The 26947-nt window shown below is 60.4% G+C and overlaps 2 protein-coding genes across 3 annotated transcripts; one reads left to right on the top strand and one right to left on the bottom strand.

The window, feature by feature from the left end:
• Positions 1-5280: 5280 nt before the first annotated feature.
• On the bottom strand, positions 5281-8986 carry ZNF511 (zinc finger protein 511). 2 transcript variants are annotated; one of them, XM_046026844.1, is made up of 6 exons: positions 8821-8986; positions 8470-8543; positions 7994-8195; positions 7604-7728; positions 6473-6622; positions 5281-5673 (listed from the first exon to the last, which is right to left on the bottom strand). In XM_046026844.1, exons 1-6 carry the CDS (start codon positions 8971-8973, stop codon positions 5595-5597), a joined length of 783 nt encoding a protein of 260 aa, XP_045882800.1. In that variant the 5' UTR covers positions 8974-8986; the 3' UTR covers positions 5281-5594. The 2 variants fall into 2 exon arrangements, with proteins under 2 accessions (XP_045882800.1, XP_045882801.1); XM_046026845.1 differs by having other exon boundaries at positions 7994-8105.
• Positions 8986-26328, top strand: TUBGCP2 (tubulin gamma complex associated protein 2). The gene is made up of 18 exons (XM_046026839.1): positions 8986-9114; positions 11349-11531; positions 12730-12858; positions 13618-13791; positions 14798-14957; positions 16501-16708; positions 16993-17192; positions 17569-17758; positions 18323-18468; positions 19960-20140; positions 20820-21000; positions 21817-21989; positions 22257-22385; positions 22665-22785; positions 23275-23418; positions 23898-24026; positions 24667-24830; positions 25929-26328. The coding sequence occupies exons 2-18, from the start codon at positions 11382-11384 to the stop codon at positions 26062-26064; spliced, it is 2715 nt and encodes a 904-aa protein (XP_045882795.1). The 5' UTR covers positions 8986-9114; positions 11349-11381; the 3' UTR covers positions 26065-26328.
• The last annotated feature ends 619 nt before the right edge of the window (positions 26329-26947 follow it).

Raw genomic sequence — 26947 nt, 5'->3', positions numbered from 1 at the left:
GCGGTTGTCAACAATGCCCTGGGCACAAATTCCTCTACAGACTAAGCCAATCAATTCTGGCTTCCTTGCTTTCAGAGGTCAGTGTTTCACATTTATTTGACCCCAGGAGGTTCCTCCCAGTTTCCTTACTTCTGGGTTCTCTCCTATGAACTGGCCTCTGATTCAACCTTTATGACTCTTGACTCTTTTCCCACCACCCTTCACCACTATTTCACTGCTTTGAGAATGTCCTGGGGCTTGAAATTTTTTGTTTTTAAAGAATCATTATGAGGGGCACCCGGGCGGCACAGTCAGCTAAGCATCTGACTCTTGATTTCGGCTCAGGTCGTGATCTCAGGGTCATAGGACTGAGCCCCATGTTGGGTTCTGCACTCAGCACGGAATCTATTTAAGACTCTCTCTCCCTCTGCTTCTGCCCCTCCCTCCCCAAAATAAATAATCTTTAAAAAAATCAAAGGTTGGGCGCCTGGGTGGCTCAGTGGTTTAAGCCACTGCCTTCGGCTCAGGTCATGATCTCAGGGTCCTGGGATCGAGTCCCGCATTGGGCTCTCTGCTCGGCAGGGAGCCTGCTTCCGTCTCACTCTCTCTGCCTGCCTCTCTGTCTACTTGTGATCTCTCTCTGTCAAATAAATAAATAAAATCTTTAAAAAAAAGAATCAAAGGTTTACGGATATTTGATCTGTTTCATTCAGCCACAGTTATGATTCTCACTGATGAGCTGCCGTGTCTCTGGACAGGGGCCCTAGCTGAGCTGGCCCCTGAGTCTGACTTAGCATCCTTTAATAACTTCCTTGACTTCTAAAAGTGAATCCAGTCTTTTCAGTAAAAACACTAATTTAACAATATACCCATATTGGAACATGTTAAGCATATGTAAAGAGCATAGAGCAATGCTTCTAATTCAAACTTAGGACTACAAGGCGTCTATTAAGTTCCTTGATCTTAAATCTGTATCTTCATTTTACCATGCCAAAAAAATTCAGTTCTCAATGCGATTTGGGACATTTGAGCTGATTTCAGTCTTTAGTCATTACAAATTTTACTGAATAAAATGCCTTTTAAGGGCACCTGGGTGGCTCAGTGGGTTAAGCCTCTGCCTTCAGCTCAGGTCATGATCCCAGGGTCCTCAGACGGAGTCCCGCATCGGGCTCTCTGCTCAGCGGGGAGCCTGCTTCCCCCCGCCACCTGCCTCTCTGCCTGCTTGTGATCTCTGTCTGTCAAATAAATAAACTAAATCTTTTAAAAAATGCCTTTTAAATAGAGCTTTTGGATTCTTGCCAATGCGTGTTTCGGGTCTGTCTTTAGAAACCCATTTGCCGGGTCAAAGGGTGGGTGCAAACGCAATCATGTTAGATATCGCCAAACCCTCTTCTCGGGGCTCCAGCACTCAGCGGCCCCGACAGCGTGTGCAGCGTCTGTCTCCACGGGGCCCTGACAACAGAGCGTGACCAAACTTTGGGGTTTCTGACAATGGAATGTCTAAGAAAAGGCCTCGGGTTATTTTTATTTCTAACTCTCCTGCTGCGAGTGAAGTGAGGGCGTCTGTTTCTCTCACTGTCATGTTCTGCTTTGGCTGAGGGTCATGTAAAAGCAACAGAGAAAGAATATTTGTAGGAAAAGTGGGTTGGACTGAGAATCCCTACCCAATGATCCCTCTTTTTCTTTTTTTAAGATTTTATTTATTTGACAGAGAGAGAGAGAGATCACAAGTAGACAGGCAGGCAGAGAGAGAGGAGGAAGCAGGCTCCCCACTGAGCAGAGAGCCTGATGCGGGACTCGATCCCAGGACCCTAAGATCATGACCTGAGCCGAAGGCAGAGGCTTAATCCACTGAGCCACCCAGGCACCCCACAATGATTCCTCTTAAACTGACCCAAGATTGGGAGCACCCCTGGTCACAAGACAGAAGCAGATACTAATTTTTGCTGGAAGAATTCAGACATGACAGAGAAATTCCAGAAGAAAAGTTCCAAAAAATATAAACTCACAGTAAAAAATCACAAAATGCACCAGGAAACAAGGCAGTATGAGTGAGTCAGCAGAAGAAATAGACAAAAGAATCACACCCACAGAATCTTCACTATAGTTCCATTAATATTGATGCTGCCAATCAATAACGTAAAATTAGCTTAACATGTTTAAGAAATAAGAGAATGAGCTGAAAGTGTGATAGACAGGGGCGCCTGGGTGGCTCCATGGGTTAAGCCTCTGCCTTTGGCCTAGATCATGATCCCAGGGTCCTGGGATCGAGCCCCACATCAGGCCTCCTGCTCTGCCGGGAGCCTGCTTCTTCCTCTCCCACTCCCCCTGCTTGTACTCCCTTTCTCGCTGTGTCTGTCTGTCAAGTAAATAAATAAGATCTTCACAAAAAAAAAAAAAAAAAAAAGAGAAAGAAAGAAAATGTGATGGACAAAAAGCTATGAAAATACAAGAAATTAGAAAAACAACAAAGAGCTAACAGAATCGAAGATGATAATCGTTGAAAATAAAATCTGAAAGAGTTTAACGGCAAATCTGATATAATTGGTAAGAAAATTGGTGAACAGGGGGCACCTGGGTGGCTCAGTGGGTTAAAGCCTCTGCCTTCAGCTCAGGTCATGATCTCAGGGTCCTGGGATCGAGCCCCACATCGGGCTCTCTGCTCAGCGGGGAGCCTGCTTCTTCCTCTCTCTCTGCCTGCCTCTCTGCCTACTTGTGATCTCTGTCTGTCAAATAAATAAAATCTTTAAAAAAAAAAAAAGAAAGAAAGAAAATTGGTGAACAGGAAAGTAGTTCTGAAGAAATCATCCGGAACGAAGCAAAGACCACACAGGAATGGAAAATACAGAAGGGCTGGTGAGCAGCACGGATGACTGAGGCGGCGTCTGATGCACGCGTGGCTGGCATTCGAGAAGGAGAAGGAAGAGAAGGCGGGAGAGGCAGCGTGTGAGGCCGTAAGACCCCAGGCTCGCACAACGGAGGGAAGAACCAGCAGCACACAGACGCAGCCCCTCACCATCTAGGGAGCCGTGGAACAGCAAAGACGGAGGCCAGACTGAGCCCTTCTGAGGAACGGGGACAAGACTGGCCGCGGAACCCTCGGCAGCAGCGATGGGACGGACGCGACCCCCACCGCACTTGCTTAGGGAAAAACCTGCCAACCAAGCGCTGTATTCCTGACCAAACTGTCCTTCGAGAACAAGAGCAGAACTTTTCCCGGCAAATAGAACTGAGAACTTAGGACTGCTGACCTTCACTAAAGGAAATTCTAAAGAGATTCATTCGGCAAAGGACAACCGAACAGGGGTCAGAGGCAAGACGAAACGCCCAGCAGAAGCAGGGCAAACGACAGGGCAGGACAGTCCTGTGGGGATGCAGAGCGGACCCAGATGCCAGTGTGCACCTCTCGTCACACACACCACACCCGATGGTGGAGGTGGACGTCCACACTCCCTGTACTGTTCGGGGGAGGGGAAACAACACTGGTTAATCTCAGTCCCCAAGTACTCACATATTAAAATTTCTGAGATAAAACGAGTGCCTGACTTCCCAAATGTCAGAATGAGAACGGAAACCCACTCCATCCAAAATAAGGCACAAAAAGAGAAGAGAAAGAAAAGGTGAGCCGAGGGGCATGGAGCTGACTCGTGAGGTTCTTCGTATGATTTCGAGGAACTCGGCAAAGGCTGAGGACATGGTGGCCCAGGACGAGAGCAAAGTCCAGGGCTCTGCTCTGCTCCCTGCGGGCCTGAGCACGGCACACACTGATTAGGGACAAATAGGGTCACCCCAATAGGCTCCAGTCTCCCAAATAACAAAGTGTTGACTGTCTCACGTCAACTAAGCATAATAATCCCGTTTCCCACCACAGACAGACGAACGCAGGCTCAGCATCCCCAAATACTTGCTGACAGCCTGTCCTGACGTCTGGCTGCCGCGCTCCCTGCGGACAAGCTCGCCGCCGACGGGTCCGGTCGAGTCTTCCCGCGGCACTGGACTTGGAAACCACACCCAGGCCGGGCAGCAGAAACGCCACACGCAAGTCTGACTCCCCCCATTTCTCAAAAGAAAAACCAGGACAGACTGAAGGAGCGGCTTTCTGGGTAGGACTGAAGCGAGGACGGGAACCCAGGACGGTCAGGTCCCGAAGACTACACAACAGTCTCACAGGGGCCGACGCTGTGGACGAGGACGTTCACAACGAGAACGGTGGAAAAGGCCAGAGACGGCGCGGCCGCGGAGGAGCCGGGGAAGGAAAGGTCCCGGAGGGGAGGCGGGTACAGACAGAATGGGAGTTGTGTGTGTTCGCGTTCTTCTCCATGTTGTGAAGGGGCTCTGGGGCAGCCCTGCCACGCGGCCCTAGCCACGCTGGACACCGCCACCCCCAGCCCACGACGTGCGCACTGGGTCTCTCGCTGATGTTCCAGGGCCTGTGCTTCAGGTTTTGGGCTTTGCCCATAAGCACCTGGCAACCTACCACTAGAGCTTTTACTGCGTGAAACATCTGGTGTGACACGCCAGCCCTGCCAGTCCCTTGGCTCCAGACTCTGCGGAGGGACAGGTGTGGCTCAGCAGGAGCTGGGCGGCAGCCTCCGGGCCAGGAGAGCCGCAGACGGCCCCCAGCTGCCTCTGGCCGAGCCCGGAGCCTGGGAAGGACAGGCTGGCGGTGCGACGGAGGAGCCCCACCCTCCTGCTGGCTGACCGGGAGCCCTCGGGCCAGCCGCCAGCCCAGACTGCCCAGGTGCATGCGCGACGGGGAGGGGGCCCGTGGAGAGAGACCCCGCTGTCGGGCCCCGGGACCCCCGACAGACGCCGCTGCTTCTGTTTGGGTGCTTCCAGGGCCGCTTTCCCGGTGGCGACCTTCACTCATCTGTGAGAGCGCGAGGTGAGTGTGGTCCGCCGCCGCCAGGCACAACCAGCCGGGCCCTGGAGCTCCCGCCAAAGCCCCCTCCCTCACCGTGACACGCCCTCCTCTGCGCCGTCCGTCAGTCTTTCCTTGGAGAAAGCACCCCCGCAGCACTGCTCTCTGCCGCACCACGCGCCCCTGCTGAGGCACACGAGCCGCCTCTGGTTCTCACCAGACACATCGGGTCCGATCACTGATGGGGTGGATGGGTGACCCAGGAGCCTCTCGCCAAGCCACGACCATCAGCGACTCAGTGCTGCCTGCTGCCTTTGCCCCCCGGGGTCTGCCACTTCGTAAATCTTCCTGAACACGGAGCACCGAGAACAGATCAGCCGCGGGCAGCCGCTGCTCACTCCTCTACCCAGCCCGACGATGCACAGGTGACCACCGGAGACTGCCAGGGGCAAGGGTTTACATGTTTACAAAGCATAGCGTCCCGGCCCTGCAGAAGGAGGCAGGACGGCGGCCCCCATTTCATTCCCCAGACCGTGTGCTGGGGCCACTTCTTGAAACGGTGGGCCAGTCACGGCTTCTGCGGTCACACACTGGTCCGTCAAGGAACTGGCATCGAGGGTGGCAAAGGCCCAGGTCCTAGGGTGGCCGCACCAGAAGGCGAGAGAAACCGCACCACAGACACCACATCCTGCCAAAGGCAACCCCCCACCCCCGGGGTCTGCTCGGAGGCCCGTGGCTCTCCAAGTCCATGTTGTCACTGGTGTTCCTTTCTTTTCTTGGTGCTTTTAAATCCTCGTGACGCACCTTGACCGAAACAGATGGTAGAAGGTATTCTGAAAAGGAAAATAAGTCTTTGTACTAAACATCACGGTTTTTGCCAACAAAACACCCAACTCGTAAAAGCGGCATGGTGAGGACGCTCTTCTTGTTCTGGGGGCTCCTCCTCTTTCCCTTGTGGGACAGTCAGCACGTGCGCTCTCCTTTCCCCAGATGTCCTGTACCCCGGGCCCCGGGGCAGCTCCCTTCCTGCGGCTGGCCAGCTGCCGTGGACCTGCTTCCTAAGTGAGACCCTCCCAGCCAGCAGGATGCTCGCCTGAGACACCTGGCCAAGAGGACCACTGCTGCCAAGTTTCCAGGCCCAGGCTTCTTGCGACCCACCATCTGGAAGAAATCCCGACCGCCACAGGCCTCCAGGACCCACTTGCAGGCCGGAGTCTGGGTGGCTGCGGGAGGGCGGCGGAGGGACACGAGCCCATTTCCTGCCCGTTAGCGTTTGCTGGCGATCTCCTTCCTTCTGTCTAACATTCCCCCAAATGAGACTTGGAATCAAGTCTAAGCCAACAAGAGCATAATTACTGTGAGAAAGACGCACGTGTGGATCGTAACTTAAGCGACTACGGCCGGCGTTCGCTCTGTCCCAGGTCCGGCCACCATATAAAGGGGAGGCGGCACCTTGCCCTCCCGGTCCTGCCCTGGAGCGTGCTCAAGTCATCAGGCTCGCGGCTGCTGCGGAAGGCAGCGCTCCGACCCAGCGCCCGCTTCTCAGAGCCAGCGCTGCCCGAGCTCAGGCCCAGCATCGTCCGCATAAAACACACACTTGGAACTTGCTGCGGAAAGACGCCGGGTACGAACCTGTGGCTGTACGTCCGCCGCTCGCCCACAGGGTCTGGGCGGGGGGCTGCATACTCAGAGCAGACCTCCATGGCGTCCCCTCCTGACGGCTGCTCGTCCTCCCCCAGAGCTTCTGCCGACTCCTGGACGGCGGCCCCGGGCGTGGCTGGGCTGTGGAGACAACGACGTGAGTGGCGGCCGCTGTGGCCCTGTCCACTCGCCACCAAAGTGCCCCTTTTTCTTGCAGAAACCGTTTCCAGCTGTTCTGGTGTGGCGCGAGTCTCAGACCACTGAGACAGACGAGGAGGGCGACACAGCCCTAAGTGAAGGCTTAGGTAACTGGCCCCACGTCTATAAGCTCAGGGACGATTGCTCTTTATCTTCCGGAAATAGTTCCGGGGGCCACGTGCTGCCTGCCCTCCAAGGGAAGGTCTTCTCGCGGCCTCGCGTGAGCAACGTACTGACGTTCACTACGGGGCACGGAGCGTCTCCTCCCTGACCCCACAGCACGTGGCACTGCAGGGCTTTTCTCCTTGACATGGTCCCTCCAAAAGGAGAGCGACCCTGCCCTCTCCGCGCTGCCCTGCGCGCTCCGCGTCCCGTTACTTTAAAGAGCAAAGTCCTGCTGAGAGAAACCGGTCTGAGAAAACCTCGAGCCGCCCAGCTCCGGGTGGCCCTGAAGGACCACCAGAGAATCGCTGGAAAGCGGTGGCGGAGCAACACGGATCCATCCCCCGGGTGCGGGCTCAGCAGTGCCGAGGAGCAAAGCGCTTTGTGGTCAAGTCACCCACCAGGCAAGAAACCAGGGTGGGTGTGAGGGAGGCCTTGCAGCCCGGGACAGACCCCCAGGGGCCGGTGGCAGCAGCCGGTGGGGCTGGTGCCCGGGAGGGGGCGGAGGGGCAGGGGCAGCTGGAGTGCGGCCCCAGAGAACGGGCGGGACAGACACCAGGGAGACCCCAATCCCACCCTGCAGGGCAGCAAAACCTTCCCCTGGTTCAAGCCCTCCAGACCGACAGCCCCAGGGCAGCGTCTGCGCATCTGCCGCTGAACTGGGGACACGAAGCAGACGCTTGCCCTTGCGCCGCCCCCGCGTCTCCACACCCACAAGCTTGTCTGACTCCAGGGCCCGCCGCTGCGTGTCCCCCCGCGCACCCGCTGCTCTTCTTGGGTTTATCGAACCGGAAGTCCGCCGGGTACAGGTGACGCCTCACCAGGTGCTCCTTCCTGTCCCCGCTGCTCCGGAACCTCTGCGCACAGCCGTCCACCAGGCACTGGTACTGAAACGCACGTGCGGTCACTTCCGCCCTGACCTCCGCCCCCACGTGCGGTCACCTCCGCCCTGACCTCCGCCCCCACGTGGGGTCACCTCCGCCCTGACCTACGCCCCCACGTGCGGTCACCTCCGCCCTGACCTCCACCCCACCAGGCCCTCGAATCGCCCCGGACCCCAGGGCACCCGTACGACCAGGCAGACGACTCAGGAACAGCCCCCCCCGCCCCCGATGCCGGCGCCCGGGCCCAGGGGAGGGACGCGTCACCCACCATGTCCTGCCTTTCCGACAGGATCTGGAACAGCGAGTCGTGCCACTCCAGAATGTGGACGTCCAGCAGGTGGCCGGACGGGAAGGCGCGTCTGCAGAAGGAGCAGACGTTCCTGTGCAGAGTGTGGTAGTGGTGCTCGTAGTGCTCCAGCGAGTCGAACACCTGGCAGCACCCGGCCGCCTGGCAGGTGAACTCGGGCACCCTGGCGAAGGAAGCCCCGCTGGAAGGCCGCTCCGCTCCCGGCGCAGGGCCTCGGGCTGCCGGGCCGCACCCGCCCTCTGCGGAGCCTGACGCAGCTGTGAGGTTTCTTCCCCGATCCCAAACCCTAGTATTCGCAGACCGGCTAGGAGGGCGCCAGGCCCGACAACAGGGCCGGGGACCGTGGTCGGGCAGAGGGCGGGGTAGCAGGGCACCCGGGAGGGGCGGGCGGGGCCTGGGGCTGGAGGGGGGGCGGCGCGGGGCCCAGAGCCGCTCACCTGGGCCTCTCGGGCGACCCTGTCACCTGCGTGAGCACGTCCTGGAGGTAGAGGTGTCGCTGCACATCCCCGTCCTGCTGGACACACGTGTGGTGGCCGGGGCCAGTCGCGGCAGCACCCGCCCCCCCATCGGTCCCGCCCCGCAGGCCCGCCCCTCCAGCTCCGCCCCACTGCAGGCTCCGCCCGTCCGTTGGTCCCGCCCCTCCAGCTCCGCCCCGCCGACAGGCTCCGCCCCCGCCCGTTGGTCCCGCCCCGCAGGCCCCGCCCCCGCCCACCGGTCCCGCCCCGCAGCCCGCCCCTCCCGCAGGCCCGGGCCCCGCCGACAACCGGCTTCTCTCTCTGCTCACACACCTCGAAGAACTCGTGGTCCCGCGGGAAGCGCACCCGCCGCGCCGCGAAGTGGAAGGGCGGGGCTCCGGCCGCGGGGTCCCGCTCCACAGGCAGCGGCTCGGCCGCCCCGGGTGCCCCCAACAGGCGGGAGTGCAGCGCCGGCGGCAGCTGCATCGCCCTGCGCGCCGGCGCCCCACAGCCTGCCGGCCACCGTCCGCGAGCCGGGGGCGGGGCCGGAAGTGGCGTCGGGCCGTTTCCGCTGCCGGCCGGACCGCGGGCCTTCGGCGGGCTGGGTCGGGACGCGCGCTACCCGCGGTGAGTCCGGCCGGGCGTGGCGGCGCCTGAGCCCGGGGGGCGGCGGGGCGGGCGCGGCCCTCGTTCCCTGCGCGCCCGTCCGGCACGCGCAGCGCCTCCCCGCGCCGGCTGCCCGCGTTCGTCCCTGGACCGCGCGCTGTCAGACCCGGACGCCCGCACTGTCCCTCCCAGCCTCCCTGCGCGCAGCGCGTCCGCCTCCCGCGGGCAAGGCTGGGGCGGCCCCCGGGTCGTTCCGCTCCCGAGCGCGCCCCGGGCCCGAGCCCGCGTGGTCGTGGCGGTCCGCGCGCCCCGTAGCGCTTCTTGTTGGAAGAAGGCCGCTCCGTCCCCTTGGCGCAGTGGCCCTGTCTGTCCGCCTGCCTGTCTGGCGTCCTGCGTCCCGCCGCGCCCGAGACGTGCGGGGCTGTGCGCCGTGCGCGGTGCCCCCGGGGGGACGCAGAGGCGGGCGCGGCCACCCCGGAGCCTCTGCCTGGCTGGGGAGACGCCCGTGCGGCTGTGCCACGGTTCCCCGCTTAAGTGGGGGGAGCTAAGGGGCGCCGGGGGCCCTGGGCGGCGGGCTCTGAGGCCGACCCCCTGCTCACCCAGATGGTCCCGCGTGGAGTGGGGCGCACACGTGCTCGCGGTGGCCCCAGCAGATGCAGACGTAGCTCTGAGATGTCAGAGGAGGTACAACGACCTCACTTGGTTCTGGAAGGAAAGGCTTGTGCTTGTGCCCCAGTCGGCCACTTTGCCCCCCGGAAGAGCTCCGGACCGACCGTTGCTCATCTCATGAAAAAGCATCGAGGGTCTTGACTTTTTCCCACAAATTGTATAAGGTTTTCCAGGCCCTTTGTGCCGCTGGCTTTGAGCCCTCAGCAAAGACCGCTGCCGCTTCTCTCTGCCTCACTCACTCCCGGGGAAGCCGGCACTGGGCGCCCTCCGCACCCGCCGGCTGGTGGCTCACAGTCCGCCCCTCCCCCGCGGCTGTTGGCCGCCAGCAGAGGAGCGCAGGAGCTCAGGACGGGTGTGCCCTGGTGATGAGATGCTCCTGAGCTGCTCTCGGTGGGCGCCGTGGACGTGTCCGGTGGGATGCTTCTGCTGACGGTCCGGTTCTCCGGTCCCCTCCCCACTGAATACCCAGAGCACCCTTCTTGTCGCTGTGACAACCGGAAGTGTCCCTTACACACTTCCCCACGTCCTCCTGGGAGGTCCTGCCCGCCGTCGAGAGCCGCACACATCCCCATGGAGACCTGGCTTCCTTATGGTCTTTGTGACGAGGGCGTGTCTGCGCTTGTATTTTTACCACAAATACAAGGTTTCCTGCAGACAGTTCCCTCCGATGACCGCTCTTCAGGGCTCTCCCCCTGCCTGTGGGACAGGTGTTTCTGGTGGGAAGCGCAGTGTGCTTGCCATCTGGCATGCCGAAGGGTCCTCAGTCCAGCCAGTACGGGACAACCACATTGTGGAGGGCCCCTCGTAGCGCAGGGATGAAACCGGATGCCTTTGGATCGGAGAGGCCTCGGGGAAAGTTCCGAATCCTCTTTGCTGTCTTGTACGTTGCACTGCCTCATTGGAGGTCCTCTGTGATTGGTACCTGATGGTCTGGGATGCCGTCAGATCCCAAACTCGGATCCAGGGTTCCTTTTGTAAAACCAGCCCGTTCTCCAGTAACGCCATTTCCACGCGGTCAGCCCTACGTAATAAAAGCACGTTTGTTCCTGCTTCTGTAGCGACGGCGCCGCTGGAACTTCCTGGGTGTGGGTTCTTTGGTGCTTTTTAAGGGTGATGGTGTTGAAGCTCAGCGCACACAGCGGCTCTGTGGGTAGGAGTAACAGTCACCTCTTGTCAGAAGCCCAGAGAGGCCAAGTCCCTTGCCTAGGGCCCCACAGCTCAGAGCTGGCCAAGTCAGGGTTCAGACTGGCTGGGACTCCATCACCCATGCCCTGCTGCGCCTCATGTCGGTGGCCGTGGTTACCGTGAGCGCCTCCCGATTCGTAAGCGTGCGTGTTCGCGCCGAGCTCCTCGCTGTCACGTTTGGAGATGACCTGGCTCTGGCCCGTTCTCAGTGTCTGCGCTGCGGGACTAGAGCTTCACGTCTCGGGCTGGAGCTGCGAGTTAATACTCACGAGTCAGTCAGCAAACAGGCGTGTACCGCGTCTTCTCTGCCTGATGCTCGATGTTGAACCGGGGCCGCCTCGTCCTCACCAGACCTGTTAGCACAGTTTTGTTTTTATAAACAGCTTCCCTCTCACTTTTAGGAGAACCTGTTGTGATGTTTCAGAGCCAGAACTATGAGTGAGTTTCGGATTCACCACGACGTCAATGAGCTGCTCAGCTTGCTGCGCGTCCGTGGAGGGGATGGGGCTGAGGTCTATATCGACCTGCTGCAGAAGAACAGGACGCCCTACGTCACAACCACGGTGTCTGCGCACAGCGCCAAGGTGGGTTCCGCCCTGCTGCTGCGCCGCCCCGGGCAAGCTGGGACCGTCCTGGGGTAGCTCTGCGCAAGTTCACAAGTTCCTGACGGAGCAGCTGCAGCGCCAGCACTGTCGATGGCAGACAGTACTGCTGGAAGGCTCTTCTCGACACGTCCCCTGCTCAACTCAGTGCTTCCGCTGGTTCCTCACACGGGCTCTTGTTACGCACCCTGTTGCGCAGATGAGTAAATGGAGGCTCGGGGAGGGTGCTGGGATGTCAGCCTGACCTCAGAACCGAGGTTCCGGGTCCCACGAGGAAGGAGACTCCTGTTCCTCTGCGTGGAAAGGAAGCTCCTGGTGGCGCCTGGCTGGCTCAGTTTGTGGAGCAGCTGGACCTCGGGGTCATGAGCTTGAGTCCCACCATGGGTGTAGAAATTACTTAAAAAATAAAAAACTTGAAAAGAAAAGGAAGCTCCTGGTATGAAATGTATTGAAATCCCTTTAAAGCAGATTTTTCTATCTTTATTGAAATAATGTATAATTCAAAATTACAGAGTTTCAGTAAAGAGAATTTTTAAGTTTATTTTTAGAAACACACTATGAAACTTTAGTTATTTAAATAGCTTAACAATGGCACCAGGATAATTAGGAAAACGTGCTGAGCAGGCAGTGTTGGGGAACACAGAAGTGAATATAATTCATTACAAAGGGAACACCATAAATCAGTGAGCAAACGTAACCCAGAGCCCGTGCCTAATTCCAGAGGGAAGAGCACTGAATGTATGAAGCAAATGCATAAAATGGTAAAAAAAAATCCAAGTGACTGTTTCCTGATCTCGGGCTGAGGAAGCAGGAGGGAAAGTACAGAGGCGTGTGTAGGGCTAACAGCATTTGTTGGGTTCAAGTCTTATTTCAGAGGGTTGCGGTCATGTAGCCTGCCTCCTTGCACTGTTTCGGGTTTTGTGTTTAATTTTCTTTTTTTAAGATTTTATTTATTTATTTGATAGAGATGACAAGTAGGCAGAGAGGCAGGCAGAGAGAGAGGGAAGCAGGCTCCCCACTGAGCAGAGAGCCCAGTGCAGGGCTCGATCCCAGAACCCTAAGACCATGACCTGAGCCGAAGGCACAGGCTTAACCCACTGAGCCCCCCAGGCGCTCCTTTGGAAGATTTTTAAAACTTGTTTGCTATTGTCACTGAATCTCTCATGTTTTTGCTTTTGAGGTTAAAATAGCAGAATTTTCTCGTACTCCAGAAGATTTTCTAAAAAAGTACGATGAACTGAAATCCAAAAACACGAGGAACCTTGACCCGCTGGTGTACCTGTTATCAAAACTCACGGAAGACAGAGAGGTAATGGCTGCGTGGTCTCGCGCGGGGGGTGTCGGGCGAGGCGACTGTGATGTGGGTTTCTGACGGGGCTCGTCTGGTGGGCTGCTCTGATGGACACTCACGAGATTGGCTCCGTTGGCACGAGACCTCTGACGGCACACTTCTGCCCACGTGTAGCTTCTTTCCCTGCCTTGTGCCCTTCGACGTGACGTAGGAACGTGTCTGTAGAGCTTCAGAAGGGACAGCGACTTGCGCTGGCAGTAAACTTGAGACGTAGTACAGCCGTTGCCTCCCAGGATGGGGCCTTTATTTTTCGTCACATCAGATGTGTCTTCCCGCGGTGGACGTGTGCTGCTTGCCACACTAAGAAAAGCACTTAGCTTGGAGGCCGGCGCGGCCGCTGCACCCCCAAGCACCCAGGGAGGTGATCGGCCCCTTCCCTCTTCAGGCCCAAGGCCTGTTCGGGTGTGCAGGGTGCGGCTAGGCCCACTTGACTGTCCGCACTGGGGATGGACAGAGGGAAGTGGTCTTGCCGCGGCCTGGGAGACTGGCAGAGTGTAGCGGAAGGACCATGCCCTGGGGAGTGGAATTTGGGAATTGGCTGCCTAGCGGCCTTGGGGTTATCCTCCTGCGTTGGAGCTATGGTGCCTCGCAGCGGCAGACGCTGAGACAGGACTGCAGCTCGGGGGCTCACGGGGGTCCTGCCGTCCCTCCACGTGGAGGCGGGAAGGAAGGGAGCCAGGGCTGGCCCGTGCGACGCACCGTCTGGTGTGTTTCCAGACTCTGCAGTATTTACAGCAGAACGCGAAGGAGCGCGCAGAGCTCGCTGCCAGTGCTGCAGGCGGTGCCGCCGGCTTCAGCGCCCCGGCCGCGGCCTCCAGGATCTCCGCGCAGGAGCTGGAGGAGCTGAGGAAGCAGCTTGGCAGTGTGGCCACGGGCTCCACGCCGCAGCAGGTACGGAGCCCCTGCCGCCCGTGCGGGGGACAGTCCTGGACCCCAGGACCGGACGACAGTGCAGGAAGGTTCTGACCCACCGGGCTGTCGGGCTTGCCTGCTGGGGACCCTCGTGTGGCTCTCAGCCTCCATTAATTGTGATTCTTCCTTTCCCTCGATGAGTTTTTGGCAGATTGTTTTCGTAAGATTGAACTTCATAGATCATTTTCCCTGCGCCGTTTCTGTCTCATCCTTAAAAACTGCTCCCTTCTGCTTTCCGTTTCCCGTCCTGCCCCAGCCCCTTGCTGTGCGTCTGTCTTCTGCCCTGGTCCCTGTGGCCTTCAGGCTCCTCAGAGCAGTGCCCCGTGAGGGTCTGAGCAGGGTCTCTGCTTGTCCAGTTCAGTGGCTCCGACAGGGACAACGGCCAGTGCTGGGTGGGAGTGTCTTACGTCAGCACCTCGGGTGTCCTCACTCTGCTCCCCTGGATGACAGATGAGGGAATAGTTTGCACACGCCCCGCCTCGGCCACCCTTGATCTGGAACTTCTGAAAGCTGGGTCCCTAGAACTGCCCTGGTCAGCCTCTGGTGGCCCGTCCCACAGGAGGACCACTGCTCTGGGCACGTGCCGCGGGTGCTGGCCTCTCCCCGTGGCCCTGAGGGGCCTAGGTGGGGGCCCCCTGCTCCAGTTGGCTGTCTCTGGGGCCTTGTCTCCACCCATCAGGTCATGTCTAGACTTTGCGCCACCAGGAAAAAGCCATTGAATCTATGTGTGGGTGTGCCCAGGAGGGGTGCAGCCCATTCCTGGTGTACCTGGGGGTCCTGCAGACTGCGAGCCTGAGGGGGTGTGGGGTCCCCTGTCTTACAGCCAACGCCTTGCACCCTGCCGGGCCTGGACATACTCGTTTTCTCACATCTGTACCGAATCTTCACGTGTTGAGTGATTGACTTCTCCCGGGCCCTAGATGTCTGTCTTCAGTGTTGGTACTGAAAGTGTGTCTCTCTCTGTTTTTGAAAATATCCTCACCAGTCTCTGGAACTTACAAGAAAGCTGCTTCGTGATAAGCAGAACAAAAAAAATTCGGGCCAGCGCCTCCCGGTCTTTCCACCGTGGGTATACGAGAGACCCACACTGGTTGGGGATTTCCTGACTGGCTCTGGCGTAAGCACAGACACGGCTGTGCCTATAGGTATGTGATGCGCGTTTCCGATGTCCGGGCACCCTTGAGCAGCATGGTGCGCCGTCCTTCCTGAGTTCTCATCCTCGGTAGCGCCAGGCTCTTAGGTCCTCGCTGCCTCGACCTGTCCCTTTCTCTCCTGCTCCCCCCACCCCACCTGCCAAGTGCGTCCGCGGGGCTTGCTCTCAAGTCTTCCTTGCCACTGTCCCTTTGCAGGGTGACCTCGTTTGTTTTAGGGAATCTTATTGCCTCTATTCCAGTCCCAGATCTCTGCCCTCAGGACGTCTCCCTGAAATTTGGTCTCCCGCGGGCATCTGTCGGTCATGTGTGTCTGCAAGGGGGCTCCTGACCTTCCCTGTAATGTCTCCACTTTTCACGTGGCGACTGGTGTCACAGTTCGCGGGGTCCTGGAGCTGCGTCTGCCCCCAAGGCTGGGGGCCCTACCCCAAGACCAGCTGACCCGGTGCTATGCCCCCACCCCCCACTGAGAGCGTCCACTAGGCCTCTAACTCGGGGGATGCTCAATTTCACATGAGTGGGGGTGGGGCTTGGTGGCAATTCCTAGACACCACCCCCGCGCTTGAGGAGCAGGAAGCTGAACCTCACCGCTTCCGTCGGAGCCGTGAGCGAGCTTGTCCTGACAGCCGCCGGCGTCGTGGAGAGGAAACGGAGCTTGAAGTTCAGTGACCCGTGCCACGCACGGACAGGTGGCTGCTGGGCTCAGAGCCTGTGTCCTGCCATCAGCAGGCTGGCGGGCGGGGGTGTGATGCCAGCTGAGCTTTTGTGAACTGACGCGTGCGGGGCAATGCCATCCGGAGCCGCCAGGCCTGGGTTCTGGGAGGCCGGGGGGCTGACAGGGCCACCCACTGGGCCAGCGGTGTAAGGCTGGGCTGCGGGGCAAGGGCACGGAGACACCCTTCTGTCACTGCCGCCTCTGGCTCCCCACGCATGGCGGTCTGTCCCAGCGGGTGCTGAGGAGGACGGCGAGGCTTGTCCTGGGGCTGTGAACCGAGAGGGGCAGGGAGCTGCCGGGGCCAGGAGGCATTTGGCTGGTGGCCTTGCTTGATGGCCTAGGACCATCCTCAGTTAGATGACGGTAAGGAAGCCGCCTCATCCTGCTGGAAATTGTCACCGCTTTAAAGTCTTCAAAGACAGTCTTTGTATCCCACGGCAACCCAGACCTGTGAAGTTGTAGTAAGTGCTGTGAGAACAGCTTACGTCCGAGATGCTTCTTAAACCCTTAATTTTATCCTCTTAAATGTCCAGCTTTTCCTTGTGTGCAGAGGCTTTTATCTCCTGGTGCTTTAAGGCTGTGGCACATTGCCCAGGCTGCCCCTGTCCTGTGCTCCTGGTGCTTTCAGAATCCTGGCGTTTGTGCCTCCCTGGGATGAGTCAGACCCCAGTGAACAGCCGATTCTCACGGCCATGAATGTTTGAGGGACTCACAGGGAAATCAGCAGAGGGTACCTGAGTAGATGAGGTCAGGAGAAAGGTCAGTGGGAGTGAGGGGCCCTGGAATTGAGGCCGTGGCCCAGCTGGTGTCTGCGGCCCGTAGGCACGCTGCCCCTGGCCTCCCAGGAGTCGGCCGTGGTGGAGGACCTGCTGTATGTGCTGGTGGGTGTGGACGGCAGGTACATCACCGCCCAGCCCCTCACCGGGAGGCAGAGCCGCACCTTCCTCGTGGACCCCAACCTCGACTTGTCCATCAGGGAGCTAGTGAACAGGATCCTCCCCGTGGCTGCCAGTTACTCCACAGTGACCAGGTAGGCGCCTGACAGGCCCTGAGGCCATACGCAGGCCTTCCCGGGTGCTCCTGACCCCATGGCTCACACCTTGTGTCCGTGAGGGCCGTTTGAGTCCTCTTCTAAAAAGCGTCCTCGTCTTGTTGCGACCCGGTCTCATGACTGGCATGGTTTTGAAGGGCCTGGGGACAGGTGCAGGGGGCTGGTGTCTAACCTGAGAGGGGAGGGGGCTCAGAACATCGGACCTCTAATCGGAAAAGGTGGCCTCCCCTGCTCACGGGCCCCGGGTGTTCTGTTCCGCCTAGGTTCATTGAAGAAAAGTCTTCCTTCGAGTACGGACAGGTGAACCACGCCTTGGCAGCCGCCATGCGAACCCTGGTGAAGGAGTACCTGATCCTGGTCACGCAGCTGGAGCAGCTGCAGAGGCAGGGCCTCCTGTCCCTCCAGAAGCTCTGGTTCTACATCCAGCCAGCCATGCGCACCGTCGACATCCTGGCCTCCCTGGGTACGTGCCTGCTCCCCGTCGCCACGCCGGCCAGGCCCTGGGACGGACTTGGGGCAGTGGGCCAGCACATTCCATGGTGGAGAGGGTCGTGGCATGTGAAGGTGAAACTCCCAGGCCAGGCACGAGGCATCCGTTTCTTCACCGAGAACACCAGGGTGTGAGGCCAAAGCCTGTATTGCTTCCAGTTTTAGCGTGTGGGAGGAAAGCTCTGGAGGCTCTGACTGACAGACGCTCACTAGCGACTTCAAGCTCACGGTTCGAGTGTCTCCCAAAGAAGGACCGTCTGTCCCTAGAAGGAGGTCCTGGTCTGTTGTCACCGAGCTGGGGCAGCCACGGGCACCCCTTCTCAGCTGACGGCCGCCTCCCCTCCTGGCAGCCACGTCGGTGGATAAAGGCGAGTGTATCGGGGGCTCCACCTTGAGCCTTCTCCACGACCGGAGCTTCAGCTACACAGGCGACAGCCAGGCACAGGAACTATGCTTGTACCTCACCAAGGCCGCCAGTGTGCCTTACTTCGAGATTCTGGAAAAGTGGATCTATAGAGGGATAATCGATGACCCGTACAGGTAGGGCTCGCGGAGCCGGAGGGAGTCGGGTACAACACCCACGTGCAGCCACGCAGCCCAGAGAGGCTACAGCACGCCGAGGGGCGCTCCTGGCCTCCCGCCCTGGGCTTCTGTCTCGGCAGGCGAGGGCTCCTTCCCAGCCTGGGGGTTTCAGTACATTGAAGGAGCCCGGTGGCTCGTGGACAACTCTGTCGCGCTGAGTACTGCTAAAGTACTTTCGAGGTCATGGCTAGAAGTAGTGCTTTTCTGCTGCCGGTTCCGGTAACAGTCTGAGGGGAGGGCCCGACAAGGAGCGTGTTTTAAAACCGTGCCCCCCTAAGTAATGTCCGACACAGGCGTGAAGGGGCCGCACCCCGGCTGTCGGGACCGGCTTGTTGCCTGTGTTCGCACGGGAGGGAAGTGCTGCGTTTCCTGACGGGTGGAACCAGAGAGAGGTCAGCCTGCGGCCTGTGGCCCTGAATTGCCTCCGAGCCGCAGAGCGGGCGCACAGCTGGGCACTGACGGGTGACCCGCTCGTGGGCGTGGGACCTCCTGAGCCTGCTGAGCGCGCCCTGTGCTTGCCAGCGAGTTCATGGTGGAGGAGCACGAGCTGCGGAAGGAGCAGATCCAGGAGGACTACAACGACAAGTACTGGGACCGGAGGTACACCGTCGTGCAGCGGCAAATCCCGTCCTTCCTGCAGAAGATGGCCGGCAAGGTGCTCAGCACAGGTGCGCCCGTGCCCCAGCCCAGCGCACACTTGCTCTCTGTCCTCTGGCTCTGTCGTGTCCCCTGCTGCAGGGCAGGTGCCCCGCTGTGCCCAGGGCTGGAACAGCCTCCGCAGGGCCTTCCTGCACCTCGTCGTCGTCCTGTCCAACTCCTGTGGCTCTGGGTGCCGTTGTTTTGTTCTCCGGCCCTGGGAGTTGTCCCACAGGTGACTTTCCTCCACTACTTTGTTTCCAGAACTCTGTTGCCATTGACAGGAAAACTTCTTTCCTGTTCCCAGCCGGCCCCAGACGTGCGGCTTTTCCACACCAACGTCCAGCTCTCCTGCTGCCCGTGGACGCCTGCTGGGTGTCCCGTGAATTCACCCAGTCCCGGCACGGAACACCCAGGGTTGGTGGGTGTGGGCTCCTCGGCCGCAGAGCTCAGGCTCTCAAGGCGGCCCCCGCGTCCACAGTGTCGGGTCCCTAGGCCACCACATCGCCATCTGATGTGGCCGCGGGCTGGAGGTTCCCGTGACGCCCCCTGCAGGGGTGACGATGTGCTAGGACAGCTCACGGAGCTCAGGGCGACGCCGTGTTCTCTAGATCACCGGGTTATTAGAAAGGACGCAGTGAGCAGCCGGGTGAAGAGGTCGGCGGGTGGAGGTCTGGGCGGGGCCGAGCCGGGGAGCTCCTAGCGCCTGGCCCCGGGGGCACTGCCCGCGTGTGGGTGTGTTCACCACCCTGGACGCGTGCCTTGCTGCTCCGTGTAGGGTTTTAGGGAGGTTCCGCGACGCAGGCGCGAGTGAGGGAATCTGGCCGTCCGGTGACTTTTCCGCCTCCGGCCCCTCCCCGTCCCCGGCAGCAGGGACCGGGACCAGACCTCCAGCCTCTGGTCACAGGGTTGGGTCCCCGGCACGCAGCCCCCATCCCGAGCTGTCCGGGGGCCGCCCAGGGTCACCTCGCGGGGGCAAACTCAGCTGCTCGGAAGGGCCTCCTGGGTCTCGAGGTCCCAAGGGTTGTCGGAGCTCGGTGCCAGCAACAGGGACAGAGGCCAAGGGTCCGTGTCCTTGTGGGTCACTCATACACCACAGGAAAAGCGGTCAAGGACATGGGCCTCAGTGGCCCAGCAGTGTTCCAGTCACCATCACATGGGCTGGGAACCGGAGTTAGAAGCACAGAAGGGCTGAGGTATTAGACAGGCTTAAGCCAGGGACTCGGCGGTCAAGGATATGGTTGGAAGACGACTGAGAATCTCATTCTCTGAAAGCTTCTTAGAATTATTTCTGTGCTCTTTGTCAGAAAACTCTGGCTGAAAGAGAGCCCAGCCCGTTACAGCACTTAGTGCTTCTCTCCTCCGTGGACAGCAGTTGTGTTTCCCTGCCTTGTGCAAAGGACCCTAGAACCGTGTTCCCAGGCCCCAGCTGGTATTGGGGTCACAGTATCCGAGGTTCAGGCCTGTGGTTTAGTGTCCGTATGTAGTGAAATTTTTATTCCGTTTTCTCCTTGTCTTTTCAGGAAAATACCTGAATGTAGTCAGAGAGTGTGGTCACGATGTCACTTGCCCGGTGGCCAAGGAGATCATCTACACTTTGAAGGAGCGAGCGTATGTTGAGCAAATCGAGAAGGCTTTTAACTATGCCAGCAAGGTCCTGCTGGCCTTCCTGATGGAGGAGAAGGAGCTCGTGGCGCACCTGAGGTGAGCTTCTCCTTCTGCCTTCTAGCTCAGCTCATGGAGCCCTCCCGGTGTCTGACCGAGGCCAGACTCTGTGAGTGGCCCCGTTTTGTCACTAGGAACACAAGCACGCTGCCAGGTTGTCTCCAGCCCAGGAACCTTGCGCGTTTGTGACCCCACTGCCTTGATCCTGCTCCCAAGAGGCCCGTGGGGCAGTGTGTGCCGGTGCTACCTTGTCCGAGGCGGGCCAGCCTGCCAGCCTGCCCCCATGCAGGGCCGCCAGCCCCTTCTGGGCAGTGTGTCTTACTGTAGTTGGACTCAGAGGTCCTTCACTCCTGCCTAAGAGCTGTTCACTTCTGCTCTTCCGAAGCTGACCGCCGGTCTCCCCTTTCTAATGTACTTCTCTGGTCTGTGGCCTTCGCCCCCTGAACGCACCTGATCTTGTCTGATCCAAGAAGCTGAGCAGGGTTGGGCCAGTTAGCACGGTCCGTGTACTTCTCCGCGGGGAGTGCTGCGGGGCTCGGGGCTCGGATCACCCTCCCTGGGCCGTGCGGCCCCAGCCCACCCGTGCCCACCACATCGTCCGAACCGCGGGTGGTGGTGGGAGTCGTGTGTCTGCATGCGGCTCTTCCTGTCGGCTGCCGGTCGGTTTTCCCGAGTCTGGGCCGCTCTGCCTGACCTCCGCGCCCCACCTGCTCTTCAGGTCCATCAAGCGCTACTTCCTGATGGACCAGGGGGACTTCTTCGTGCACTTCATGGACCTCACCGAGGACGAGCTGAAGAAACCGGTGGACGACATCACGCCCACCCGTCTGGAGGCGCTCCTGGAGCTGGCCCTGCGCATGAGCACGGCCAACACGGACCCCTTCAAGGATGATCTCAAGGTGGGCCGGGGCCGGGGCAGCACCCTCAGACCGCGCACCTGTGTCCAGAGAGGTGGGGCGGCCGTCTGAGCAGGGCGGCCGACGCAGAACCCCGGGGGGGGGGGGACCTGACTCCTGCCGGTGCTCCCGCAGCTCACCCTCAGGCAGCATGGGCGTGAGCCAAGCAGCTTTCTTCGTCAGCACAGTCCGGGGACGTGAACACGTTTCCTTCTTACTGACTTTTCCTCCTTTGTAGCTTTATCGTGAGGACACACCCCGTGCTACAGCGCACGAGACGCGTGCTGCTCACCCGTGCCTGCCAGCCTTCCAGGCGGCTGCAGGCTGTTCGCAGTCGGGGTCAGGGAGGTCAGCAGACCCCCGTGGGTTCTCAGCTGAACCAGCATGTTCGCAGTCAGCCATGACTTGCCATGTAGTTCCTCGTTTACACCGTTGGGCAGCTTACAGATAATCTCTGCGCTTCTCTTTTTTGGCTTTGGTGGAAGTGGCTGAGGCCTTACTGGCAGACACGGGTTTCGTAAGCCGGCCTTCCCGGTGCAGAGTCTGTACCAGAGGAAGCTGTCTCAGTCCTGGACATGCGGCAGCTGGGCTGGGGCAGCAGTCAGGACGCAACGCCTTTTTTTTTTTTTTTTTTAAGATTTTATTTATTTGACAGAGATCACAAGTGGGCAGAGGCAGGCTGGGGTGGGGGGAGCAGGTTCCCCGCCGAGCAGAGAGCCTGATACGGGGCTTGATCCCAGGACCCTGAGATCATGACCTGAGCCCAAGGCAGAGGCTTAACCCAGGTGGGTGGTGACGCTTTTTTCTTTCTTTCTCAAGATCGATCTGATGCCTCATGACCTCATCACTCAGCTCCTGCGGGTTCTGGCCATTGAGACCAAGCAGGAGAAGGCGATGGTCCATGCTGACCCCACTGAGCTCACGCTGAGCGGCCTAGAGGCCTTCTCTTTCGACTATGTCGTCAAGTGGCCCCTGTCGCTGATTATCAATAGGTGTGCGTTGGTCCGTCCGGCGCTGGCTTCCGTGGCCGTGCTTCCAGGCTTGCGGGAAGGCAGGGTCGTGTCTGCTCAGCAGACGCTGGGAGCAGCCGTGCATGGTCTCTCCTGTGCGGGGTGGGCTGCCCGGCTTCTGGGATATAGGACGGCGTCGGTGGTGTCAGAGCCTCGGCCACCGTGTGCCGTGAGCCTCACGACATCCAAGGCCAGCGGCACCCGCCGGGTGTCCCGTCCCGACGGTGTCCCGTGTGCCCCGTCCCGCAGGAAAGCGCTGACGCGTTACCAGATGCTCTTCCGGCACATGTTCTACTGCAAGCACGTGGAGCGGCAGCTCTGCAGCGTCTGGATCAGCAACAAGGCCGCCAAGCAGTACCCGCCACACTCCGCCAAGTGGTGCGTCCCTCGGCTCACCGGACGTCCCGCCCACAGCTCTCGAAAGGCAGCTTGTCTCCGCCTTGTAGCTTTTTGATCCGGGACAGGTTTCACGCTGCAGCGCAGAGCCGTGGCCCCCACAGTGGACGCTGGCTCTGTGTCGGTCCCTCTGCTGTCGGTCACCGGCTGGTGACAGCAGGTGCCGTGTGTGCCTGTGTACGGGCGCTCGGAGGAGGGGCCCCAACCACGGAGCGGGGCGCGCGTGGCGGCCACAGCAGAACCGCCCTTGTGCTCACGCAGGTTTGCGGGCGCCTTCACCCTGCGGCAGCGGATGCTCAACTTTGTTCAGAACATTCAGTACTACATGATGTTTGAGGTGATGGAGCCCACCTGGCACATCCTGGAGAAAAACCTGAAATCCGTGAGTCTGAGCTTAGCACGTCCCTAACGCTGTAAAGGCTCTGCACCGACCAGGCTGCACCAAGTAGGTTCCTGGAGGGACGGAGGGTCGGACGTTGGGGGGTGAGCGCTGCACCTGCCTGGGCTGGCGACGAGAGAGCAAAGCCCCCGCACACAGGGCGTTTCCTTAGGAACGTGGCCGCATGCGTGTGAGCCAGGCCGCCAGTGTTGGGGGGTGGGGAGCCTGGGGGCTCTGTGCCCCACCCACACCCTGCACACTCGGGGCCTGTCAGCACGTCCCGGAAGCGTGAAGGGACAGCAGCGGCCTTTCCTTCTGCCTGTGCTTAAGAACCCAAACCCTGGACTTTGGCAGCACGTTGAGCATCCAAAGCCATTGGGTCACGTAAGGAAACAACACAGAAGTGTGCAGAACCTCAGCCTGGCCCGTGCAGGGCGGGTCTCCTCGTAAAGTCCTGCTGCGAGCAAAGGCGGGTGCCCTCTCTCCACACAGGCGTCCAACATCGACGACGTCCTGGGCCACCACACGAGCTTCCTGGACAACTGTCTGAAGGACTGCATGCTGACCAACCCCGAGCTGCTCAAAGTCTTCTCCAGACTCATGTCTGTGTGCGTCATGTTCACCAACTGCATGCAGGTGCGCCGCCCGCCGCCCGCAGGCCCGGGTCCCCGAGCCCTCTTCCACCGCCAGGGCCCGGGGCCAGCGGCTGCCGCGGCTCCATCCTCAACCCTGTGCTGGGCGCCCGGTGTCTTTGTGTGCAGCCGCGGTTACGGGTAGCTGCCTCAAAGTGCTGGTACGGAAAGTAAGCGTTGGGAGGCAGAGGGGGTGACGCGGGGTCACCAGGGCTCTAGAGTCTGGGGGGGTCGAGCTGGAGAGCATGCAACATGGTAGCCGACCTCTGGGGCCAGGAGCCTGGGAACCAGATCTGTCTGGGGCTCGCCGTCCTCAGAAGCCTGTCAGTGAGCTCCCGGACGGGCACCCTTGGAAGCCGTGTGGGCGCACTGCGGCTCCCGGGGTTCACGTCTGCTGCCCCGTGTGTGCTGCTCCGAGTCTCGGCTGTGCAGCGGCACGTACTTTCCTTGAAACTAACTGCAGCGTTTCTTCCTGACCCCAAGAGATTTACGCAGAGCATGAAGTTGGACGGCGAGTTGGGCGGGCTGGTGCTGGAGCGCGGCACGGTGCTGGGGCCGCCCACGGAGGCTGAGCGGGTGGAGGAGCGCGTCCGGAAGGAGCTTGCTAGGAAGGTGTGCGGCGACCGGCTCCTCCGCAGGCCCGCGGCTGGCCTGCACTGTTTTCCTTCCGGTTAGAAAAGGCTCATCCCGTTAGGTTCCAAACCTGAGCTAGAGGATCTCCTCTCCAGACTTGTCCAAGCCTCAGCTCGGCTGTGCTTGAGGGCGAGGCCACGGTTCCCCCCAGCAGGGCTTGGGGTGTTCGTGGAGGGCCTGCCCCGCAGGGCCCTGCCCTCGGTACAGTTAGAGCCCAGCCTTGATTAGAAGGGCCGGGTGTGTCCGGCTTCTCCGAGGGGATGCTGGGGATGCGGCCCCGCGGCAGTGGCGGGGGCTCTGGAGGGAGTCCAGCCCTGTGGTCGTGGCCACGCCCTTGTGCCGCAGCCCCTTGAAAATCTGAGCCATGTAAAGAGCCCATGAGGTGCGCGGACGCTGTTTCCATGTGGGGGGACAGGGCAGGGCGCAGGCTGCCGGAGCGGAGCGTGTCTCTGTGTCCCACGGCCTCAGGAAGTCTTATGTCGCCTTAACTTTTATCACATGAAAACTTGCCTAAATTCCTCCTATTTCCTTTTTTTTAAAAGAGGGGAGAGGGCAGCCGAGCCGGTGGAGAGAGGGTGAGGGTGGGCTGGCGCTCACGGTGTCCAACTGTGTCCCCCAGTACGTGGCTGAGCACGCGGACGCCCCCCAGCTGGCCTCCAGCTTCGAGGCCACCATCAACAAGTTTGACAAGAACTTCTCAGCGCACCTGCTGGACCTTCTGGCTCGCCTGAGCCTCTACAGCACTAGCGACTGTGAGCACAGCATGGCCAGCGTCATCTCCAGGTGGGTGTGGGCGGCCTCTGCGCACTGCCGTGGCGCCGTCCTGTGCCCGTCGGGCCGGGGTCCCAGGCTTCCCCCCACGCTGCCTGCGCTCCCCCACTGTGGCCTCAGGCCCCCTCGGGAAGGAGGGACAGGCAGGGTCTGCTTGGGCGCGCGGCTTCGCGCTTCGCCGCCGTGCTGCTGCTGGTCACCTGAAGTGACGGAGGCTCGTGCGTGGCGGTCTGTGTTCAGTCGTGAGTGTGTGCACCAGCGTGTGCCAGTCCGCCCCGTCAGTGCCCCAGCACCGGTCCCTGTCTGTGTGCTGGGCTGGGTCAGCTGCACCCAACACTTGGCTCCCTGAGCCAGGGCCCTCCCAACTCGCAGCCCTGGGCCGTGCGTGGCAGCGGCATCACCCCGTTTCCAGAAGAGCGGCCAGGAGGTGGGCGAGGACAGGGCCAGCGGTGCTGGGGGCAGACAGTGGGGGGTCATGGCAGCGCTTATTGAGGCCTGCAGGTTTGGGCTCTTGGGACTGGGTGGGTCTTGTCGCCACGCTCAGGAGCTGTACCGGAGCATTCCCGGTGACGCTGGGAGGGGCCCACTGGGGAGGACAGTGTAGGGACGGTGAGGACAGGTGCAGGGGGCCAGCAAGCTGGTCAGCCAGTCTGTGGTTCTGGGGCCAGTGGGTTCCCATGGCCTGTGGAGCCTGGCAGTGTCCTGGATGCCCCGCTCTGCAGATGCCCCGCTCTGATTCCCAGGGGGTTGGGGGGTTGTCTGCCTGGGAAGCTGTCAGGCGTCTGATGTCCTAAGTGCAGGGCCTGGGAGGTGCCCACCCTGTGCCAGGCAAGGCCAGCCCCAACATCCGGGGCCGCGGGGTGGACGGGCACTCTGCTGGAAATGCTTCTGCCTGGACTCCTCGTGAGGGTTTCTGTTGTGCATCTCTCGTGTTGCACGTGTGTTTACATTCTGATGTCCGCACTGCCTGACCCCGGGACGGCTGTGTGGGTGGGTGTCCCTCACACCTGGTGCAGAGCCGACCCTTTGCCTGCGGGGTGGACGGGTCGCCTGGCACGGCACCGCAGGGCAGCCCAACCGGCGTGGCAGCCCAGCCCTCTCCTCCCGCAGACTGGACTTCAATGGCTTCTACACGGAGCGCCTCGAGCGTCTGTCTGCAGAGAGGAGCCAGAAGGCAGGCCCCCAGGTGCCTGTCCCACGGGGCCCCCCGGCATCAGCGCCCAGGGTCGCTGTCACCGCACAGTGAGGCCGCTGGTGCTGTGAAGAAATGAGTTTGGAAGCCTTTACTTGAATACCGCCAGACGTCCTGTTGTTTCTGTTTAAACGTGAAGTTTGAATGTTGTCCCTGCCGTGCTGGCCTCAGGGTCCTGGGTTCTGCTCCACAGTGGCCGCCCAGAGCTGGGTTGGGGGGGGGGTCTCCACAGCTGTGCTCCTCCGTGAGCTGGCTTCAGTTGAGCAGGGCCACTTTTTAAAATGTTTTCTCCTCAAATAAAGACAAAGTGAAAGCGTACGGTGTTTGAGCAACATGAAGGTAATCACCAAGGTGCCATGCAGGGGACAGGGTCCAGGTGCCCACATGGGGTCTGGTGCGCCGGCCTGGACCCCCAGAAATCCAGCGTCGTGCTGGGATGGGCTCCTGGCACTAGGGGGCAGCATGGTCCTCTAGCTGTCACAGGGCCTGCCCGAGGCTGGGCGCGTCCTGTGGACACCTGTGGCCGGGCTGGGGAACCTGAGCCCGGCTGCCCCCCCGGCTGGGACCCCCACCACGGCGCTTGCAGGGCTCCTGCTCTGCTGCCCACTTGCCAGAGGTCACGTGTCACTGTCCCAATTCAGCTCTGAGCACCTGCTTCCGGAGGGGGGTGTGCTGGTGGGCAAGGAGGAATGAGAGCCAGAAGCAGGCTCCTGGAGGCAGCCTGGGTCCCCCCCTTGCAGCCTCAGCCTGGCCACTGCCTTGCACAGGAGGCACCGTGGAGCCGGGGGCTCCCGTTCAAGCCACAGGCTGTTTCCTCTTCCAGTCTAAAGCCTGTGGGGGTGCCTGTGAGCCATCACGGCCAGAGCCCCAGCCTTGTGCAAACCTTGTGAGCGGAGTAGCCCGCTGGCCCCTGGCTTGGGCCCGCCTGCCCTGCCCT

Source organism: Meles meles, chromosome 13 (assembly GCF_922984935.1).
Source record: "Meles meles chromosome 13, mMelMel3.1 paternal haplotype, whole genome shotgun sequence".
NCBI classification, from domain to species: Eukaryota; Metazoa; Chordata; class Mammalia; order Carnivora; family Mustelidae; genus Meles; species Meles meles.
Note: the sequence above shows the minus strand (reverse complement) of the source record. Positions and strands in the feature narration are given on the sequence as shown.